Source organism: Athene noctua, chromosome 22, assembly GCF_965140245.1.
Source record: "Athene noctua chromosome 22, bAthNoc1.hap1.1, whole genome shotgun sequence".
Lineage (NCBI taxonomy): Eukaryota > Metazoa > Chordata > Aves > Strigiformes > Strigidae > Athene > Athene noctua.
In genome coordinates this window covers 4,412,107-4,432,753 of record NC_134058.1, presented here as the reverse complement: position 1 = coordinate 4,432,753, position 20,647 = coordinate 4,412,107, and the positions used below count along the sequence as shown (strand labels likewise).

At 38.5% G+C, this 20,647-nt stretch overlaps 1 protein-coding gene across 4 annotated transcripts in view; it reads left to right on the top strand.

The window, feature by feature from the left end:
* RERE (arginine-glutamic acid dipeptide repeats) overlaps positions 1-20,647 on the top strand; it is a 203,905-nt gene that overhangs the window by 99,450 nt on the left and 83,808 nt on the right. For all 4 annotated transcript variants that reach the window (XM_074925103.1, XM_074925101.1, XM_074925100.1 and 1 more), the window contains 3 exons: positions 1,627-1,675; positions 5,277-5,401; positions 6,290-6,389. In XM_074925103.1, coding sequence (XP_074781204.1) covers positions 1,627-1,675; positions 5,277-5,401; positions 6,290-6,389 — 274 coding nt within the window. The remainder of the gene's footprint in view (positions 1-1,626; positions 1,676-5,276; positions 5,402-6,289; positions 6,390-20,647) is intronic.

Genomic DNA, 20,647 nt, shown 5'->3' with positions numbered 1-20,647 from the left:
TAATGCAATATGCGGAGTGTAAATAAAAGATTTCTGTTTAAGAACAATTTATAGGAGAAGTAGTACGTTGATCTTCAGGATATTGAATTTCCGTGGATATGGTCGTTTTCTTTAATGCTATTTTATAGGAGACTTGAACAGTCATTTAAATTTTCAGGCTGTAGCTCCATTCAGTATCCCAAATACCAATGTTGAGGCACAAGTGCATTTACAGACTAGCAGTGATCTGGCTCTTGACGAGCTGGCTATGGGAGATTACAGCAGAGAGGTCCCATAGATTCAACTGTAGTCCTTGAGAAATCAGTATTTCCAGTAAATAGTTTTGTTCTTGTGCCTTCTTGTTGCTTATATTTTAATATATTTAATAAACAAAAGGGGTCAAAGGGCACTCTCCAGTGGTAAAGTTTTATTTACTCTGTTAGTCTGTTCAAAATTTAAGAAGAAAAATAAACGTTGTCATGTCAGATGTGTTATTCTGGTTTATATTGACATACCTTTAACTTCGTTGTTGCCAGGGTAATTTTTCTGCAACATGAAAAAATATTTTTTTTCTCCTGCCATATACTATGATGTTTCACTAACTCCAGCCGATGGTGTGAGCAGCACAGAACCCTTCAGAGTATAATTCTCACTACGTGGGGGACAGTTCATGTGGAACTTGAAATTTTTATGCAAACATAATTTCAAAATAGTGGAAAAATATGAGGGCCAAGTGTGTTATGCAGAAGGGAAGCCCTTTTTGGATGAATCGAATTAAATTCACTTCTCTAAAATTACAAGGCATGGTTTTATTGCCTTTTAGATTTTTCCATGCTTCTGTGTCATACTATCCGATGTGATTTTAGCAGATGAATTAGCAGCAGTAATAATTTAAACTTCTTAAAACAAGAGCTAGATGATTTTGCATGTAACCTGAATGGTTTTCCATGAATTCTGCCTGGAAAAAGAGGAATTAGTTTTGCCAGTTCTGGTAATGCAAGGCTCCGTTCTTCAACGTTTAATACCCCAAATATTTTTATCTGAGATATTTTTCTCTTTCAAAATGAAAGTGGCCACAAAGATGTTGATGAGGAATGTGGTATTTCCTGTGTGGGCATCCGCAGCGTAGTGCTCAGCGTGCTGTCTGCGCTGCTTTGGGTTTGGTGTTGAAATAAGCAGTTAAAGGAACATGGTACGAGTCATGTTGGAAGGTGATTCTCTGCATAGCCGGCTTTGGAGTTGGCTGGCTAAAGCATGGAGCAGTTCAGAGCTGTGGAGGCTTGTAAAGGGTCTTGATGAGAAGCCAGTCCTGCCTCTGTGTTACATGAAATCCAGTCGTCGACAAGAAGGAAGGTGTGTGTCCCGTTATCAGCTGCTGTGGTAGTTGCTCCTGTGAGGGCAGATCACACTGATCCTCTTCTTGAGTTCAGCTGCTTGACTGAAAGTTCCAGACTTGCCCCTGTGGTTTTTGCCATTTGCAGTGTGGCCTGTAACACACCTGGGTGTATCTTGTCTTGTGTTCTCCACAGTGTATTATTTTTCCTTCCATTTACGTTGGAAATGCAATGAGAAAAAATAAGGAATATGATCCTAAATGGCATTAACTGTAATTCTTTCTCATTACTTTTTTTTTTCTTTATATATTAGGAGGCTAAACAGTACCCAAGGTGAAATCAGAGTGGGACCCAGCCATCAGGTAAGGGATTTTGTTCCTATTCTAATATCGAGAAGGCGTGCTTTTGCCACTTGATCTGATCAGAGGGCAGTTAGTTAAAACTGTATGCATTCAAATACAATGAGGTTTTTTTTAGATTCATCATGAGTTCTTTAGAATTCCTTAGCTCAGTTAATGAGATTTTTTTTCTATGTCAAATGTTGATACGTTAATGATTTTTGCCAGCAGAAGTAGCTATTGGATTAATTCTAGAATAAGACTGAAGTATGAATAGCTACTGGAAATAAAGGAAAAATCTCAACTATTATTGGGCACATTCTGGAGTTAAAAATGAATGCTTTCTCAGCTGGCAATGTTTTTAATAAACTATTAAAAATACCGTATAAATAAACTATTAAAAATTAATTTGGTAAATTTTTTTTAGTTATATTGAAAGTAGATTTTTTAATTTGCTTAGTAAAATGGTGAAGTTGATAGTATGTTACCTGTTACATATTTAAACAAAATGGAGTTCTGTTAGAAGTGATTAAAAAACCACAGCAGTTTTCCAAGAATAACAGTACAAAATTAGAAGGATTGGGGAACTTTAAACCTGAGAAAGGTTTCTTTCCTGCAGAGTGACTGTGCTGAGATATACATATATATTTATGTATGTATTCATCTTCTAACACAGGGTACAGTGCTTTTAAGCATGTCTGTTAATGTAGCTGTCATTAATGCAGAATTCACTGTAAACCTGCTCTCCCTTTTATGTTTGTCTCCGAGCGTGCTCTGCCTGGTGTCATGTCTGGCTTTGCATTTCCTCCTCGACTTGCGTTTACACTTGAGCTCTTCACGTCTTCTCCTCTTATTTTTAAACGTTAAATTGAGTTTGGCCAACTGTGGTACTTCAGCATAAAAATCGGGGTGCCACGGTATATTTAGTAATTCAACAGTTGTCTTAAAAATGAAATTAGTATTTATAATTGGAGCAGTTTTGGCAGCTGTAAGGATTAGATCTCTTCTAAATACTCTCCTCCTGCGTGACCACGTGCTGGTGTCACCAACACGCTCCCCCTCTGCCATTCAGGAGGTTAGCTGGTCCTTACCATATTACCTCCATAATTTTCATACAAAGCAGTTCAAATTCTTCTTAACTAGGAGGCATGGTACTTCTGGATGATTATTGAAACATCCCTTTTGTCCATAGTCTATAGGAGTCATGTTATAATTAAAGTATCTTATTGGTATTTCCCAGGAAGTTCTTGATGCAGGCTTTCTTTTCACATTCTGATGCTGTAGAGGATAAGTTTTGATTTTAAAGATAGGGAGAGCTCAGTTGTATTGTTTGTTTGACTGTGAGGAGCAATAAGAACTGGAAGTTCTTAAGACCAGTGCCTTAAGCCGTTTGGATTGTTAAAATAGAAATTGAGAAAGCATGCTGAACGTGTTCAAACACTGGGAAGCAGAATAAGGTTAAGACTCTGGAGGTTAGTTTGTTCCTGGTATGTTCTAATTTGAGGGAAATCCTTCCTAAGTGCTGAAAATAATCAGGTTTTAGCATTAGCTTGCAACTTACTCTGATTTAGAAGGCCAGATCTCTCTCTAGGAACTAAGGGCTCTCCTTTACCTGTGGAATTGACTTTGTGCTGCCCAAGTGCTGGATTTTTGCATCCCAGTGATGAATATTCATTCAGACTCTTTCTAAAATCTTGTTTAATAACATTTATGGAACTGCTGTAACATTCTTAAGGATGTTTTGCATTCAGAGGAAGAAAGTCCATGGCAATTAAACCTGTAGTATTCTTTTCACTAGTCATAATATGAGTACTGTAAATGATACCTTCAAAACAACTTTCATCTCAAATTGTCATCTAATATTTTGGCAGGTATTAGTCACCTGTGCTGTAAGGTATAATTACCAGATGCATTTACGGATGGAAATAAAAGTAGGAAGAAGGTCCACTGATTTAGAATTCTGTTAATTTTTGCTTGCTTAGTATTTTAAACTTCCATTGTTCATTCTTTCACTGAGTATCTATGTTTCTGAGAAATGTCATCACTAGGAGGATATATTCACATCCTGTTAATTAGCATGAGGTATAATCTTAAAATATATGAATGGTTGGTTGTGGGCCGCGGTAGGAAATCAGATTGAAGATGGTATTTGCTGCTTTCCATTCTGTAGTCTGATTCATTCTGGGGAAAGTGTAAAAATGTAGCAGAATCCAGAAACAACCCTGGGATCCCAGTAGTAGCTTGATGAATCTGTTGCCTTCATTTTCCTTAAATTGTGCATGTTACAGATGCTAGAGGACTGTTGGTTCAGTTTTTTGATACTTCGTGCACAGATACCTCAAAGCGCTTGTATCATAATAGCAAGGAGAGACACCAGTGAAGACAAATGTTTTGTAGAATTGCATTTGTTCTCAAAATTCACATGCGTAGGAGGAGGAGAGTGGGTCTCTGCTAAATGTTCTCCCATTAAAACTTTTGGCTAACAAATTAATGGCCAGAGGTGTTTCAAGAGGAAGTTGCTCCTAGGAGTAACTGTTATAATTAAGCATGTTCCTAGGGTACATAAGGATGAACATAAATTTGTGAAAGCACCCTGGTAGCCAGAATGCACAGCGCTCATAGAAATCTCATCTTGGTATAATGCTTGCTTCTCCTTTTCCAGAAGAGAAGTTCAATGACATCTCCATTTTCCCAGGCAAGAAGTAAAATAAAGTACAGATTAAAGAGCAGAACATGAAAGACATCTGAACCTGTGACTTGTAATTACTGGTTATGTATAAATGTTGCCTCTCAAATATGTTTAGCGTTGTAAGTATAGGAGGTAATTATAGGGCTTAAAAGCTGTTTCTGAAGAGGCTTTCAGCTATCTCATCCAATAGCAGGAGATGACTAAAGATGCTAATTGGGTCTCTGGATACAGTGTAATGTTTAGTGGCAGAGTTCATTTCACTGAGCTATCTCACTTTCAGGAAATTTCTTTGTTTCTCTTTCGAGTTTTAATGATTTACTGCAGACTTTAATTTTAAGCTTAGTGTCAAATGTGGGTTGTTTGGTTTTTTTTTACAGATTTAAAATGGTACACATATGGTAGCCATATTCTTGCCTTCTTTCATATTAGTATGTTAAATGAGTGTGGTTTAGCCCAACAAGCAGGATTTGTAACAGCATCTTTTTGACAAATGAAAATGAACTGTCTTTTTGAGGGCAAATTGTCCAATGATGTTTGACATCTGTACAGTGGAGGACTATACATAATGGTAAATACATACATAATGCATTAAGTGGTTTACTTTCAGGCTGTAATATTTCTGCGGACATGCTTGCACTTGGTCTGTATACAGAAGAGCTTCGCTGGTGGTGAACTGAGAGGTGGCGTTAACCCTGCATAATTGTCAGAAAATGAACCTCCCCTCTAAAAGAGGGAATGCTGGATAAAGTGAATAGATTGGAGCTTGATGACCCAATTTCCTCATAAACTTCTGAAACTTGGATCAAACAGCTTCCACCTGTTGTCTGAACACCTATCTATGAGATTATAATATTCCGGAGAATTGACACACACTTGTGCATCCTCCTAACATTGTTAACAGCTATAATGTCTCTATGAACTCTTCATTTTTTCCAGGCAAAGCTTCCTGATCTGCAGCCGTTTCCTTCCCCAGACGGTGACACAGTGACACAGCATGAAGAACTTGTGTGGATGCCAGGAGTCAATGACTGTGACTTACTTATGTACCTTAGGGCAGCAAGGTAATTCCAGCCAAGATACTACCAGTGTGTGTAGAATGCTCTAGAGGAAATGTGGACTGTCATGGATGTGCACTTGGCTACGGTCACTCCTTTTTATTCTATTTTGGTGTAGCATGAACGTCAACCAGATAAGCTGAAATTGTTTAGTTTGAGACAAGAGTTCTCTGATTTGATGTTGGGCCAACGCAGAATCTTCCCTCTGGCTGTGGCTTTTGGATTTAAAATGTAAAGCCAGCTGTATGTGCTAGCATGATAGAGCACTGCATGTGTAGCGTGTAACGAGGGGAGTAGCTGCTACGAGTGGAATAGCTGTGAAAGCACAGGATTCCCTCAGACACTGTATAGGGGTTTTTTTTGAATGAGCTCTCGTTTGCATTTCAGTTTCATACAGATCTTTGGTATGCCTGGTAGATTAATCAGATGCACTCGTGGGCCTTATAATAATTCAGAGTATGAGTAAATTACCTGTAGTTTGCAAGAATTCAGAGACGTGGGGAATCTGCAATTTAAGTCAGTTTTCTAACATAATTAAACTAAGATTACAACAACAGCTTTGCTGTCTCTGGTGAGACCCTATCCTCATGTACGGAGGTTATGTCTTCCATAATCCTGATCAGGCTTGGGTGCTACTGCAGCGCAGATATTTAATTTATGAAATCCACTCAGATTGGGTTTTAATTTTGAATGAATTATTCCATACGCTGAGGTGACTCAGGTTTGCATAACAAATAGTGGTTTGTGGTGCCTTGTTTTACTTGTTTCCGCAGTATCGCAAAGGCCCTGAAATTTGTGATTTGAGGTGTAAATATATTATTTGTGTATTGCATGATGTGTGCATCAAACAGCAGCTGAAGAATTTATACTTTTTTCCCCCCTCAAACTATGAAGGAGCATGGCAGCTTTCGCAGGCATGTGTGATGGAGGATCCACAGAAGATGGTTGTGTTGCAGCCTCCCGTGACGACACTACACTTAACGCACTCAATACAGTAAGTATATAGAACTAAAGCTTGGAAGAGCAGTCTTTCCATTTATTTCTGAACTATTGATGTAGCGCATAAAATATTTTACAGGTAAAATAGATTTTGGGATCACAATATGAGTATGATAGTAGCTTAGGATATCATGACTCCCTTTCAAATACCGACTCGTTTTCAAAGATCTAACCTACAGGATTTCAGTGATAAACTTCTGGGTGGTGCCTTTAAGATGACAGCTAGTGGGTGTTCTGTAGGGGAAGCTGCTCAGGTCAAGTACACCAGCTGGACTTGTTACTTAGTCAGCTGACACCTGACCTGCCAATTTGTCCTTTTTCATTCAGTCCAACTAGTTTCTAGCTGTAGGAAAACAATAGTTATTTCCTAGAAGGAAAATTCATAATGCTATCAGACGTAGTATCACGTATGTGGTAATGACTATCTGGAATTTATCCCATTCATGGTCCAGTCTTCATTATCATTTATATTTGGATGCATGTATGTCAGTTATCTGTTGTATAAACATAAGGTGTGTAAAGAAAGTGTTACTGAGTAGTTCTGTAGATGTGAGTGTATATTGAGAGGCTCACGCTGTTTCAGTACAGCCATAACAACTGTTTTGGGGAGGATGGGGGACACTAACACGGGTAAATCATGATACGTGAAATGTTGTTTTAAGATCAAGCTGCAGATACTTGTCTGTCATTCCATATTTTTGGTAACTTAAGGAAGTCTCTAGTTGTTTGCTTCCCCAGAGTGCTATTTGCAGCTTTGGAGTGACTCAAGTGACCTTTGTGTGTCTTCATTGTTTCCTTCCTGAAATAGAATAAAAGGAATTACGTGTAACTAGTCATATGTTACTCTGAAGAAACACACAGACAGATCTGCTGACTCTACCAATAAACAATTTTCATTCTTCCTCTTTTTATGTTGCCTTTTATCCATAAAACATATCTCGGAGGTATGAACAGCTGAGTTCTGTCCTGTTGTTTTCATGGTTATTGGCTACATTCTAATCACATCCACTGGTGAAGGCTGTGGCAAGGATAGGATGTATTCTTTGCTGAATGAGTTTCTAGCTAAAGCTGTACTATGTTTTAGGGGCAATCACAGTAAAAATGTGCAAACCCCGTGGACAGCTGGGAGGACTGGAAGCTGGGAGCAACTTCAGTTGAGCACATTCTTTGTGAAACTGCCAAGGAAAGATGCAGTGTGTAGCTTCAGATTTAATTTTTAAAGATCTCCGTTCCTAAAAGTAGTTTTAAATATATTCTCCCTCAGTGTCCAGCACCATAACTATCTACAGGGATTCATACATGCTTTGTTCACAGTGCTTGAGGTGCGAGTAATTTGTTTTTGTTCAGAAATAATAAAACAACTAGTGATACCAACAAAAGCCAACTTTATCTTTTGTACTCCTGTAAAGTGGCTTATGGTAAATACCCCCTCATGACCAATGTTATGTCTGTCTCTGCTGTGCTTAAATTATTTACAGTTGCATAGTTTTTAACCATTTATTTATAAAATTTTAAAAGCTTGTAGATGGTTGTGAAATACTTCAGAAACTGAGTGATAATCACTGAAACAGAGAACAGACTGTTTCTGTAGAAGAAATATCCTAAGCATGTCGTTGCTTGGTTGTTTTATTAAAGTGAGTGGAACTGACTTAAGCATATTTAACCTGATTAATTTGATAAACTGATTCTTTACTGTCAGTAAAGCATCCCATTACATGAAATTTTTAAATACTTCAGAATGTTAATAAGAAGCTCAAGTTGTATAACTGGTTTGTAACTGGTCAAGCCCATGATCAGGTATGTATGACTCGATATCTACACTACAGATAAAATCCTTTATTCTTAACATGAAAAACGTTCCCTATGTAACACTAGCTTACCAAAACCACTTGCATTGGTGTTTTATTTCAGTTTCTTATTTCTGTTTGTTTGATTACTCTATGGTTTTCATAGAGTGCATCAATTTTTGTCTTGCTTCCTGCAACAGGCAGGAGTAAAACAGGATTAAGATCTAAAACGTGCCCCACTACACTTCCTACCTAAACAGCAACAGAATTTCCGTTCTCGTTCTGTAGAATTTTTTCAGTATAGTCTATACACTCACGTGTGTAACCAACTAAAATCCAAGAGGGAATTCTGTACCCAAATTAAATGCTTCCTTGTTGTTCTTGCTTTTACATCTACAAAGTCAAATGTTGCTTCTCAGTGCACTTCAGAAATGAGGTGAATGAATAAATCTTAGTCCTTTGTTTCCTTTTCTAAGGAAACAGTGTGTTAAAGATTTTTATACAGTTTGATAAGAGTTGCAGTTAAGTCTGTATGGCACATCCACTTCAATTTCTTACCCATTTTCCCTTTTATTTCCTTCCTTTCTCTTGGGATGGATGCCATCTGTTTCTGGTGCCTTACCACTCTAGAGTTTTGTTCCCTGACACCCTACTTAGAGACTCAAATCTCTGTTAAGGCCAATAATCATTGAAGAGATTTTGGACTTGGAATTTCTTTCCCCACGTCATCTATAATAAAAGACTAATGCAGAAAAATAATTTAATTTCACTGCTTCACTATATTAACTTTAATTACCCCCTTTAATCACTTGGGATTCTAAGGAGCCTGGAGTTGCACTTGTAGATATCTTGCTTCTGAGACTTAGATTAGTCCCAAAATATTTCGTTTATGTTCTTCCGATTATTTTCTCTTTGAATTTCTAGTGCACATCTATTTTAGAGAATCACTGCTGACTCATTTTCTGAATGGGGGAGGCTTTCACACTTCTAAAATAAATGCACTATACAAACTCTTTAATTTACCCTCTTAAGAATCTCGTTTCTCATGTGTAATATTTTTGACTGCTGTTGTCATGACTTCCCCTCACTGTGACATAATGCATAGCAGTAAGACTTACCTTGTACTGTTCTTGTAATTGTCTCATTATCTTCAGATTTGCTGAAGTTTCTCTTTTGTAGGCATTGTGGTGCGGGTTCCTCTCTAGGCTGGTTTTCAAGCCCGTATTGACACACTGTAGTTCCCATTAAATAGTCTGCCTGACCATGGAGTGCTGTATTTCCAAGAAAACACAGTCTGCAAGGTTTGACCTTAATGACTTCTGAAAGGTCCTTAGGCTTCTGTGCTTTGTTAATGCTTCAAAAATCTACTCTGTGTACTAGTACTCTTCCTTGCAGTTTTTAGGAACCAATGAAGATACTTTCCTTGTTCACTCAGAATTTTTCAAGAAAAGTGTTTTCTTATGAATAATAGTTCTGCCAAGTGGGATATTTTAAGAAACTTTGACTGATTTCTGAGAGCCTACTTCTTTGACTAACCTAACCTAAAACAATTTAGCTAGGTAATTTGTTGTCCTGACAAAGTGGTGCCCTTTTTATCTTTCTGTTCACTGTCTACTTAAAACATACCAGATTTATCTGATAAATAATTTGTGAGAATCTTACCCTGCTCTAAGTCGTGTTTTCATTTAGAAATTATCATATGCAACCCAGAAGATTAATGTAAAAAAAAATGGATATGGTATGATTTCTTATTATGGAAATCCAATAAACTTCAGAGCAGCATTTCATATAAATCAGTCTTGACAAGCTCCTTTGCTAGTGTTTTATTTATGTAATAACAGATGCTGTAGCCCCCAGAATGATTTATTGTTAATTATACCAGATAGAAATGAAGATCATGGAAGGCACAATGCAACATATATATCAGCTCATTGAAATGGTTATTCACTTAATGTTCCAGGAAAATTTCGACTCCTGTTCCTTTGGCTGTTTGGGATTTGATGCCACATTTGTCATTGTAGGCTTTAGGAAGGAAATAAAGTTTTCGTATGGAGTTTGTTGCCCTCGTGATGACTGCTGAGAGGTAGGAAGGAGGACATAAGAGTTCCTGAAAGCCTTTCACCATGGTGTTTTCCCACAGAGAGGGTCTTTTAACATGACCATAGAACAGGTAGCTGAATTGGGCTGACTTTCTAAAACTAGCTGGGATTTGTGCTTTGTTTAAATATTCATGAAGAAAGGTCGTTTGATGCGTTAGACCTTAAAATATTAGTCATGTAAAATACAAACATGCATATTCAGTACATTTTTATTTTTCAAGTTTCATAATTGAACTATAATCCGTGAAGCCATTTTTATTGGTGAAAGGGTAGATGATGGAAACTTTTTTTTTTTTAATTGCTACCCAGTTCTTCCTATCTTGTGATCTGGAGGAGCACATTGTTTCCCTTGCAAGTGAAAAGGGAAATGGAAATGCTGATTTGTGTTACTCCCAAACCTTGTTCTGGGTCACTGTGGACAACATTATTGTATTCTGAGAGCCACCATGGTCAGTGTGAAAGTTTTATAATTGGCAGTAATGCACTTTTCCTTTTTAGTGCTTTTGGGCTTTGAGTGTGGATAGCCATCACTTTTTAATAATTAGAATACCCTCAAAAAACCCCTCAAAACACTGTATTTACAAGATAACTGTAGAGATCCTTAGTAAGAAAATCGTGCAGGAGAGCCAGGACTTAGCCAGTTGTGGGTTGTGTGGGGTTGTTTTTGTTGTTGTTTTGGTGTAGGTTGGTTTTTATCTGTTCCAAGCTAATTGAAATTTGGAAATCAATAGAAAAATCTTAGAATTCATTTCCTTTCCAAGTGAGGCTAGTTTAATCAACTAACTTATTTTGCTTAGCATTCTTCACTTGCAAGTGCATGCATCTGACACACTGTTTTGTTCTCTTCTGTAGAAGGAAGTGAAGTCTTGTTTAAAGTATTTGTAAAAAATGGCCAATTGTGATGCCAGTATGTTTTTCCTTGCAGATAAATTTCTTCTGTAACACATGCAATTTGTGGGTAACCTGGGCCATCTAATACTTACGTGAAACAAGGGTGGAAGGATTTTCAGTTTTCAAATGAAAATAAAGACAACCCCGCACTTGAATTTGATCCTACCACAAAGCTTAAGCATGTTTAGACAGGCAGGTGAAACTGTAGTTTTATTTGTTTCTTCGTGTGTCCTTGTTCTCCTGAGTTCCTCTAGAGACTCCATTTCTGGCATTGCATTTTGCAAAACTCCTCTTAGACGTAGGAAATTCGATACTTGGGGTGTTCCTTCATTGTGGGACTGAACTTCTCGGAGGTATGGTCCTATTGCTTGTTACAGAAAATACCCTTCTTGTCCACTTCATGCTTTTAAGCTAACATAAAGTGCCAAAACATTTAAGCAGATTACTGGACTGTGGCTTGCAGTGTGAGACAACTCAGGTTAGGTTTTTCCCATGCAGTTCGGTATTGCCCTATGGAAAAAAAAGTAATAGAAAGTAGTTTAAACATTCTTAAAAGCAGAAATTACATTGAATTTTGCCTTTATTAACTCTCAGATCAGGAAGCATTGAAGATCAGATGAACAAAGAATACCAGAAAACTTACAGACATCATCTTACTGGCAAAGTTTTAAAATTATACTTCAGTCCTGGGAAGGCTCATTTCAAAGGCATATGGATCACTGGAGTAATTTTTGTCTTGCTCCTTAGTAATCTAAAGGAGTTTTCGCCTTCAAATGCAGTAGAATGAGCCCTTCTCTTAATATCCAGAGCCATGTAAATCACTTCTGCAATTTAAATTCAGAAGTGGTAACTGTACTGTGAGTCTGTAATTTCCTCCAGGTTAATTTCCACTAATATAACATCAGTAGTAGTCCCTCTTCGTTGCGTTTGTTAGAAATGCTGTAAACTCTTCCATGATAGAGAGCTTATAGGCAAGTCAGTTAAATGTCAAAGAATTTTGAAACCTGACTTTGTACATGTGACAAAGTTACATGCAAATTCAGCAAGTAATAAGTCTCCAGCTCCCCTGTGGTGTTTTTTTTTTTGAGATGGAAACCAAATATTGATGTGTGCCTGTATCACAATGGTGGTTCTTTAAACATGATACACAGAAGGACCTTATGGAAACTTTTGGCGTAGCTTGTGACATACACACAAGGCCAGAGTTTTATTAGGAGGTCTTCGTAGGAATAACTGTCACTATTTTCACAGAAGTTTTCCTCAGTGTTATTCTTCCTTTTCTTAATCCACCCTCACAACTTTGTTCACTCTGAGAGTTGTATAGGATGACTTTGTGATGATTGCTGTAGACTTATTAAGGATTCGGTAAAGACCAGAGAAGTGTTTTGTGGCTTTTTGACAGTATTGTGGTTATGACGACTTTAATGTGACCTCCAAAGCAGTGTTTTTGTGGTTTTGTTCATTTTTCAAAGCAAAGCGCATACCTCTTATGGGATGCTCTAAAGTAACATCATTTCCCACGTGCAGTGTGTAGGACAGCTGTCAGATAGTAGAACCGGCACAACTGGGGAGGTGGGAACAACTCAAAACATTCTTCCAGTGGAAAGATTTATGGTGGCTTGCCCTTAGTTAAAACTTAAGTGTGTCTGTCTTAAAGTTAACAGGCAAGGAGAAAGACCTTTTCATTTTAAAACCCCACATTTCTGGTGGGCTACTGATAATTGCAGCTCTTTGGGATCCCTTTGCACTCTGGATGTCCTTTCATTTCTAATACAAGAAATAAAGTGAAACAATCCATGCAAGCTGGTATCACCTACTGTGTGCCTTAATATCACTCTCATTTTAGGCAGGAGCCTGTGGCTGTTCCTTCACCTGGCTGGTTGTGGCACACAAGCAGCAACTCTGCACTCACCTCGGTTGCTCAGAGTTGTTCACTTCCTCTGAAGAAATGAGAGCTGATGTATGGTTAAAAGAAAGAGTGAGAGTTACTGGTGTCCCAGAATACTGTATCAGGAAGCGCTGCAGAAGCTGATTGAGGCTGAGCTGTGTGTAGGGAGGAGGAGCAGGAGCAGCAAGGCGTTCTTCCCCTGTCATCATCTCACTTTGCACCATAGCTGTGATGTTAGAACTTCAGTGAAATCATGGCTTCATCTTCAGTAGAAGAGTAGGTGAACGCTTTTGAGGACATTACTAATTTGTCATATCTAGAATTCAGGTATGCAAGGTCTGGAGGAATTGATTTGAAAATGTCTTAATGTTATGAGGGCTTGTTTACAAGAATTGGAGCTGGCAAGCCCTGCAGATGAGAACTGTGAAAAGAAGTGTTTAAAATTACGACAGTGATTTTGGAGAACAGAAATGGCTGACAAATACGTTGGGGAAAAAATACACTCAGAAAATTCATCCTGCTCTGTAGTAGAAAGCTGATGCCCTGGATCTGACAATCCATGGAGAGATTGTAACATGGTGAATATTGAGCATACACATAGTTGCTACTGCTGGCTACCACTCTGGAGTAAGAGTTGCGGTAAAGCTTGGTGTAGTTTTTCCCCTCCCTTCTTCCCATTTCTTTGCCTCTGTCCTCCAGAGCTCTGGTTTAATAACAGATCTGCTTTAAGATCCTCTTTGTGCTCCGTACCAATACAAAGTCAGAAACTCATGACCTCTTTTATCCTTTGCTGCCTTTGACCTGTGCCTGCTGTTCAGAGTTTCTGCAGTTCTTAGAGAATCCAGGTCAAGAAGGAGTTAAATTACTACTTTGTTCTCAGTTTTAAAAAAGTTCCAAATAAAAATACATTCTCTGTGTTCTGCCTTAGCCATTGTTCTGATTCCAGAGTAAGTGTGAGCATCAGTTATATAAAACAGCAGACTCTAGAAAAGAAACTGGAAATGTCAGGTGTGCAAACTCAGTGTGTAAGTGCAAATCTTGGGAGTTTTGGTCCTTTTGATGTGTGTGTTATTTTGCTGGGGTAATCAAAGAGCCAGCAACTCTATCCTCCTGTGGTAAGAAAATACCACCACTTAAGCTTGGAAAAAAGACAAAACAGTCATATGCTAATATTGTATAAATTTCTCTTTACTAATAGTGTTCTGACTTCTCATGACACACTGTTACATGGGAACATGTCATTATGAGTGACAAACATGACAGTGTAATATCAGTTTAAGGAAATTCAGTTCGAAGTAAGCTGTCACCCAGACAAATTACTCCCTGTTTTAACTTGCCCTTAGACCAGATTTTCTTGTTCATTAACTACAGACAAGGTTGAAAGCATAAAACAATATTTAAATATATGTTAGCTTTTCTTATTATTACTAGTTTTCCTTTTGGATGAGCCTTAATTAACAGCTACTCTCATGGTTCAGATGAGGTAGCATAGCACTTTAGGGGCCATCGCTCTCTGCCTGGGCATGCTGGAAAATGAAGCCACTTCTAGTGCATAAGACAATTTTGCCACTTTGAATTTTCATTCATCCTTATCCTTGCTCTTAGGGGGAAAACTTCAGCACTTGATTTGCAAAATGAGCCAGGAAATCTTTCTGGAGAAGCTATTGAAATGGGCAGATTTGAAAGGGCCAAAAATGACTGCCATGGTTTTTAAAAAAATTTGGGGGAGAATATATAAAATGTTTGTGCTTTTTTTGAAAGTTGTTTTTTAAATGCTGTTTCAAGTTTTGCAGGTGTTTGGCAAGTCGTTGCTCTGGATGCTTGTGGAGCACTTGCCATGCCTGTTGTTTGCCCACAAAGCAGCTGGCACAGGTAGCTCCCTCTGCTGTTCTCTGCTTTGCAACTGTATTGTGAGCGCTTTGGCAGAGCCCTGGCAGTGCCAACGTGAAAAGTGGATGTAACACAAGCATCTGGCTTTTTAATCTCCATCATTAGCATCTTAGATCACTTTGTAGCAATTAGAGTTATTTAGAAGCTTAAAATAGATTAGAACTGGGGGGAAAAGAGATGGAAGTTGCTTTTTGGTGGTTCTTGGGTTTTGTTGGGTTTTTTTTGTTTTTTTTTTCCTTCCCCAAAGCAGTGAGGACTGATTTCTGTTTTTTTTCAAGCTGTCAGATATTTTAAAAAGCAGAACTAGTAGCAATTTTCTCTTGAAGTAGCTTACTGATTTCTGTCACCTTCTTGTTTTGTTAGTTCCAAATTCTCTTGCAGGCCAAGCCGTGTGTCAACTAGTCATACATCAAAACTGCCCAGATAATTGTGACGGGATGTTGACAAAACAAGATTGTTGGGCAGAGTCTTCCTTGGATAGTTTAGGTTCTTGATTGGTTCAAGGTTCTGTTGTCCTTGGGCACCAGAGGGAGCTCAGCAAAGTAGTTTTGTTGTCTGAGAGGGCAGTGTGTTTTTTTTCTCTGATCCAGATTGTTTAGTGTGTTACAGCAGGTGGGGAGGAGGTAGAATTTCAGCAAGGGGAAGGAAATTCCTGGAATTAAAGGGCATTTGGTGCTAGTGTCTTGTTTTGGGTATCAGACATGGCTGATAAAAATCAAACCTTGTCATTTTGGAGGATGAGCACTGCAAAGAGTGCTGCAAATTTGAAAAAAAATACAGATTTTTGATGTTTCACCTAATGAAGTATATTTGCTATGGAGCCTATTCCATTTGATAGTAGGGCGAGATGTCCGTAGCTTTAAAGAGTATCTGCATCAAACCGAAATTTGTCAGCTTTGCTACTGAAAGTGGCCTGAATTACATTTTGTATTAAATTAGATGGTTGGATTAGAGTAATTACACCAAAAGACCTGGCTGCTCAAGCCACATGGCAGTAATTCTCATTCTGCTGTTCATTTTCCTTGTTGTCTTTTTCATTCTTTCTCCTCTTTATTTCCTGCTCTCTTAAACATGCTGCAGTTTTACAGAGAACTACTGGCTATCTTGACCATTTACCTTTTCAGTGAGAGGAGCAAATCCCTTATTAAGAATTACAGTGTTCTTAAGCCTGCATAGATTAAAATAACTGGTGGGGGTGTTATGTAAATACCGACAGTGCAGTACCAGGCAAATACCACATCTTTTACAGTGCCACTGAAGCATCTTGCTTGACAGCAGTAAAAAATTTCTTTTGACTCATCTTTATTACTTAAGTTTTAAAAAGCTCTGGCAATATTGGTAGTACTTCCCTCGTGTTTGACAGGTCAGGCTTTATATCTTTGTGCCCTGACAAGTGATGTGCTTTGTCCATGACCAGTGACCATTCAGTGGAAGAGCCAGCACTCGAACCTGGATAACTCCTGGATTCCAGTGCTGTTCTATAAATTCTGGACGTGGCTGCATCCCCACAAAAGTGTGTTCTGGCTGAACAATCCCGTCTGCTTTTATTGACTTTTCTGGGTAGATTTCAAAGGAGTTCAGTACTACTTTCTCACTGTATAGTAGCAATTTTTCCTTAGAGAAAAAGACTCTGGAATCTAACAGTGTTTTTAATGGACTGCAATTATTTAATATTGTAGCATGAATGCAACCTAACTCAGATGGGCTTTTCAATGGAGATCATAATGACTGTAATTGCAGAAGGATGCCTTGCCGAAGTAGAAGCTGCCAGATGCAATGCCATTCTGATCTAAAAAGGTCACAGTAAAAGGGACATTTAAATTAAGTTATAAATTACAATTGAAGAACAATATTTTGATGAGCAAGACCAGAGATGTCAGAGCTGCAAGATGTAATTCATGGGTTCATTACAGAACAGAGGTGCCTGACAGCTGAGCCATGCCAAAAGGAGAATTTATTTGCGACATCACGCAGACAGAAAATGGCAGCTCTGCTGAGAAGCTTTAGTGGAAACTTGAAACCTTGTGGTAATGTGCAGACTTTATGGTAATAAGGCTTGCCTGTGATCTAGCATTGTTTAATGACTGTTGTAATATAAATGAGGTTTTTAGACACGTGCACATTCAGAATTTTTCTTTTAAATCCTGTCCAGTGATGCAGAAGTTGCTGTATTTTCTGTTTTAAAGTATAGTTATGCTTGTGTTGATTCCTCTTGTTGCAGTTATATATATACACATAATGTCACAGTGGTTCAAAATTTAGATGGCAGAGTTAATGCTGAAAATGGTGATTCTCTAGATGACAGGATGGTAATCTAGTATAGCTTGAAAAGTTCAACCAGAAGTTAATGAAACCATAGGCAGTCATCATTAGCTATTATTTATATCTTTGAGTTGTTTGCCAATAAAGTGCTTATATGTATTAAATGACCGAAAGTAATAAGCAGAGAATGAGCCAGATTGAAACACATAAATGGAACTCTGGCACTGACAAAAAAAATTTTTTTCTTTTTTTCTGCATTATCCTACTCCTGGCACTTAAAAAAAGCTGCTTTTTTTTTTTTCCTGCTTGCTAAAAGTAACGTTTTTCAGGAGACTATAAACCCTGTATCAGGTCTCTTGTTTACCTGTGTCTTCTCTGTTATATGACTTTTCTTCTTTCATATCTGTGCTTATGGGTTTTGTGATTGTTATTAATGTAGTTACTTGGTCAGAAGTAATGCTCACATTTTCTGTTGCTGATTTGGGACAGTTCTGATGGCCTAACTCTCTCATTTTTTCAGTAACCAGAGTAGTTGCCTGCTAGACCAGTCCATTCTTTCTGGGCTTGTCTGATTTTTTTTTGCAGATTGAACTGCTTGGGCAATAGGACTGCCAGGGAAAACCACGTGTTGTCCTTGAGGCGAAGTAAAGATGCCCTCCAAATTACAAAGAGGCTTTGGCATTACTGCATGTTTTGGGAGGGAGCAAAGGGGGAAAAGAAACAGAAGCACTATTCTCTTCAACACTGTCAAATTTCCTAAATGAAAAATCTTTTAGGTAGTGGCGTGCACAGAAAAAAGCATTTGCAAGGTGAGCTGGCAAAACAAACAGTCCTTTTTCCTTTAGGATGGACCTGTTCCCAGTGTTGGAGTGCAAACAAGGAGAAAAATTAATGTGTACCCAGTAGAAAAGACAACATCTTATTTTCATGCCTTTAAGTAGGTATTGCATACCACAGGAGTCTTAAAAAAACAAGTTTAAAAAAAGAATTTGAGGTTGGTAGTGTTGTTTGAGTATTGAGTATTTTGAGAGTAGGGTCGACATAGAGCTTAGGGATATGGTGTAGTTGGGAACTGCCAGTGTTAGGTTAATGGTTGGAGTGGATGATCGTCAAGGTCTTTTCCAGCCTAGATGATTGTGTGGTTGGTGTTGAGCTCTGGCACTGCAAGTCTGGCTTTCTGCTCTTATCACTTGGCTTGGGGCTTATGCAGGATGGACGGAGATGGTTGTTTCAGTGGCACGGAGGTGGAGTCGTGGGAGCTGACACTGATGTAGTCACCAGAGGCAGATTTACAAGCCGTGGTTCTGTTGTACATTAGGAAATTTTGCCTGGGGAGACAGCTTTGAAAGCAGTGGTTTCCCCAAAGTGATCTCAGGGAATGCATCTCCCTGACTTAGAGCAGCTGAGGTGCTATTGATGGCTCTGCTGTGTTAATGTTCTCTTAGCAGTAGCTTGCAGAGATCAGATAGCTGAAGAAGGGGGCTGGGGAGGAAATTATTTTTTGGAAGTTGAAGCATTTTTTCCTATGGTTACTCTGCCTAAGTACATACAATTATTGTACAGAGTATCTCTAACTTCTCAGTAGGTGCCCTCTAGAAAGCAGAAAACTAATAGAAAACCACTCTGGTTTAGTTTTTCTTTCTTGTTCTCGTTATATTAGCCAAGCACTTGTTTTACTGCAGTAACACCCTGGATGCTGCTATTATTGTAGTTGTTGGGAGGGGGGATATGTTTAGGCTGCCAGTTAGGGAACGTTACTGTTTGTTGTAAAAATATATTGCAAGTAATGATCAGAGGTCTTTGCCCAATAGTGACCTTTTTATTTTTAGAGGTCCTTTAGTTTTTTTAAAGTCTCTCAAGTATAAATAAATTTTGAATGCCACAATAACTTGGTGGAGGTGGAAAAGCACCTTCATTAGTTCAGGACCTGTTCCTGCTGATGATAGATGATCTGAGCCAATTTGTGTGAAGTGCAACTCATAATGTACTAATTACTTCTGTAACACAGCTGATAACATGTTCACCCCTGTCAGTAGGAGATATGTGACTTTCGTGTGGCCTCATTTTCTAGAGGACTGTGCACTTCTGCTGTTACAGCTAACCCGGTCCTTTGTGGTTTTGGACCTCAGACGGTCTGTTTGAGGTGTTTACTAACACTTGTTGATCAAATTGTTTTCTGGAAACTCAGCTCTTCGGGTGTTACAAAGGAGACTCAATTATATGGAACTGAAATTTCATCAGCAGATGGAATAAATTAGCTGTTTGCTTCCAATACCTTGAGGTTCATGTGCAGGGACTTTACTTGAAGAAAACAAAGTAATTTCTAGCACTTTGTACTGCAAATAGATTGACTTTATAGACTGTCACAATCCATGGCAGTCATGACCAGAAAACTGAGATGCTAATAAAATAGATGGGAAGGTGGCATGGCATGATACGTGATATCCAAAATCCACCATTTCATGAAGTGCTGCCCCGTATGACAGACCACATTGCCTTGTGCGACATGGGCACGTCTTGTTCTCTGAAATTCCTTGTCCGTTTTTGGTATCATTTCTATTGAAAAAGTGAACCCTGTTTTATGAAAAAGCAATGTACTTACAGATGCACAAGCTATTTAAAACCTGAGTTGGCAAAAGCCAGGAAGCGAACGTGAAGACTGCTTCGTACCAGGTCTGACAGATGTGCTTTCTTTTCCCAGCTGCATGAGTCCTGGGCAGAGCTTTGCCTTCCATATCCCAGCTTTTGGCAAGTTCTGCTGCAGCCCTTGAAGTCTTGTTGAATATTCTGCCCCATCGTTCACAGAAGTGCCATGGCTCGAGCCGTGCTGGCTTTCTTACAGTGGGCTTGTCCCATCTGAAACCTAGTTTCAACAGTGGTGCAGCTTTAAAGCAGGATATTAAATACATATTTATAATATACACGCATATGCACGCAGGTTTGTATTTTGCTGTAAATATCATCATTGCAATCTAAGATGTCATTTGACTTTCTTCTCTAAGTTATTTGGTGGCTTTCAGAAGTCAATACACAAACCTTTCATAGAGAGGTTATTTACTGGGAGAACTGTACAAAGCTGGCTTTCAGTGGAAACTGATTTTTATTATAGTCTCACTTAAAATTTCTGTAGGGAGAGTGATTTGGTTTTTCCCTTCTATCTTGATTCAGACATCTGCCTTCATTTCTTAGTAGAAATCACTCAGACCTACTTAACAGAAGTAGATTTGAGTAATTTACTTACAGGTTTTAAAAGTCTCTGAATCGTGCTACTGGATTCAGGATGAATGCAGGGCATTCTTGTGCACCAGAGAGCTTACAGTCTGAGTTGAGGCAAGACCAGACAAAAGAAGCAATATAAGAAAAACTCAGTATTGTTAGGAGGTGGCCCTAGGGTAGAAGGGTCATTGTCAAATGTACATAATCGGTACTTACAAGT